Source organism: Pleuronectes platessa, chromosome 13 (genome assembly GCF_947347685.1).
Source record: "Pleuronectes platessa chromosome 13, fPlePla1.1, whole genome shotgun sequence".
In the NCBI taxonomy this organism is placed as follows: Eukaryota; Metazoa; Chordata; class Actinopteri; order Pleuronectiformes; family Pleuronectidae; genus Pleuronectes; species Pleuronectes platessa.
The window spans coordinates 25,132,868-25,135,155 of record NC_070638.1 but is presented as its reverse complement, the minus strand read 5'-3'; the positions used below and the strand labels follow the sequence as shown (position 1 = coordinate 25,135,155).

At 41.8% G+C, this 2,288-nt stretch overlaps 1 protein-coding gene across 1 annotated transcript; it reads left to right on the top strand.

Annotated features, from left to right (window-relative positions):
* Nucleotides 1-2,016, top strand: LOC128454605 (zinc finger and BTB domain-containing protein 41). The gene is made up of 2 exons (XM_053438037.1): nucleotides 1-252; nucleotides 1,336-2,016. The coding sequence occupies exons 1-2, from the start codon at nucleotides 99-101 to the stop codon at nucleotides 2,007-2,009; spliced, it is 828 nt and encodes a 275-aa protein (XP_053294012.1). The 5' UTR covers nucleotides 1-98; the 3' UTR covers nucleotides 2,010-2,016.
* The last annotated feature ends 272 nt before the right edge of the window (nucleotides 2,017-2,288 follow it).

The following is a 2,288-nucleotide window of genomic DNA, read 5'->3' as shown; positions in this document are numbered from 1 at the left end:
AGAAGAACAAGAACAAGAACAAGAAGCAAAAGCAGAAGCAGAAGAAGAAGTCATCAGTGACTCAGACCTCAGCTGTTCGTACTGTTTGAGGACCTGTCATGTCCACACTCCATAGTCTGAATGTTTTCATCAGCCAGCGGCTCAGTGCGGCGGTGGAGGAGATCATTGGCCGATTAGAGACAGTGATAAGCGAGTATGAAGAGGATATGAAGTGCCGGCAGCTCAGGCTCACTGCCCAGCGACAAACCGTAGGTTTGTGTAATAATAATAATAATAATAATAATAATAATAGGGTCGGTGATGAGCCAAGGAAACGTTCACTCACACACTGTTGCTCACATGGCACATGCTAAACGTGTCCCCTGGGTTCAGACATGCTCCCTGATTAAGTTTAATAAAAACCAGCGGGTAGTGTGTGATTATGTTTGAAGCAGCAGGACTGTAAAGAAACCTCACCAGTAATTCACAAAATCTGTCTGCCAGCACTGCAGCCAGTAACATGGTGTCACTGTCTCAAGGCAGAGATATTCATACATTAAACTGACTAGAAACCTTCTTCTTCCTGTTTTTCTTTGTTTATCGTCTGTGCTAGATTTACTGCACTGTTTGACTGCAGTTTCCAAAGTTTACTGCATGGTTGGTCTTTTTTTCTCTTCCCCTTAATGATCCCCTCATGCTCTTTTCTGTGATAGTTCTTCATATTCTTTACGAGATTGCCAGTTTTGTATTTAGCAACACTTGTGCTATTATCTGGCTAACATTACACTACCAGAAATCACTTCAGCTGTGGTTCAGGGGATAGAGCCACCAATGTTGGTGGTACGATCCAAGTCTTCCCCATTCTGCATGCTGAAGTGTCTTTGGGCAAAGTATTGAACCCCAAATTGCCCCTGACGGCTGTGCCCAAAGATGCACTTTATGATTGTATGTGTGTTAAAGGCAAAAACACTGTAATATAAAGTGCTTTGAGTGGTCATCGAGACTAGAAAAGGGTTTCATGAATGCAGACCATTTGTCATTCACTTCTTCTTCGCCACTCTAAATGCAGAAATTGCCAGTGATAGTACAGCGCAAAGCTCTGCTGTTTTGGAGCCACGAATATAAGCTATTTTGTTTGGGTGAAACATGTGGTATCCGATCAATTCATTGATTTGTGTACTAGCCAACACCTGTCCATTTTTAGCAGTATCGGAGGACTGACTGACAGTAGTAGTGCGTTTTTTTAATACTGAAAAGCAGCTCTGCTAATATTCTTTCTATGGTGAGCAGTTACATGGATTAAGTTTTAAAGCTTAAATGTAACTTTGTTGTTGTGTATTTCAATGTTTTGTGCAGGTGTGCAGCAACATTTGGTGATTAAAGAAGAGGTTCTGTCTGAGCAGCAAGAGTGGATCTCCAGCCTGGACAAGCAAGCCCCAAAGTGGGCACACGTTAAAGAGGAAAAAAAGGATCTCTGGACCAGTCTGCAAGTCAGGAGTCAACAGCAAGGACTGCAGGAGGAAAATATCATCAAGTTCCCTTTCACGCATTTCAATTTGAGGAATGAAGATGAAGAGGAATCTCAGTCCTCTGCGTTTTGGCACAGACAAACTGAGGATAACCAAGAGGCTGAGCCGACGAAACCTGATGTAGAGGGTGATCGAGGAGCAGAAGCTAATAGGATCTTAGAGTCTGGTTTAATATGCCTCTCTGGATTTGGCGATAAGACCCTATACTCTTCTGAATCTCAGACTGATGACAGTGATGATGACTTGAAGGAGATTAGGAAACCTCAAATAGATTTGAATACTGTGAAAACTAACGTTCCAGTCTGTGATATGGGACACAATATCGACAATAAATTGTTTAGCTGCTCAAAATGTGAGAAAAGATTTGGACAGAAGCACCATCTGCAGACACATATGAGGTGTCATACCGGAGAGAAACCCTTTACTTGTTTGATCTGTGGGACCAAAAGAAGTGCGATAGATGTCACGTTAAACAGAGCAAATCAACTAAATAAAATATGAAAAAAGACAGTGTCTTACTTTAAAAAGTGAGGTGTATCAATGTTAAACATCACTTCAAAGACAGAAAGGAAGAAAGAGAAGCTCAATGTGTCATGTGTCCCTAACAAGCTCAGCCTTCAGCGACATATGAGTTGGTCCAAATCAGTCATGAGCCGGTCTCTAACTATAAGCTCTATCAAAAAGAAAGGTTTGAAGCCGACTCTTAAACGTAGAGATGAACTGAAACTGGTAGATGATTCCAAAGGAAAGGAGCTAGACACCTAAAGTCATGGCTTTGAG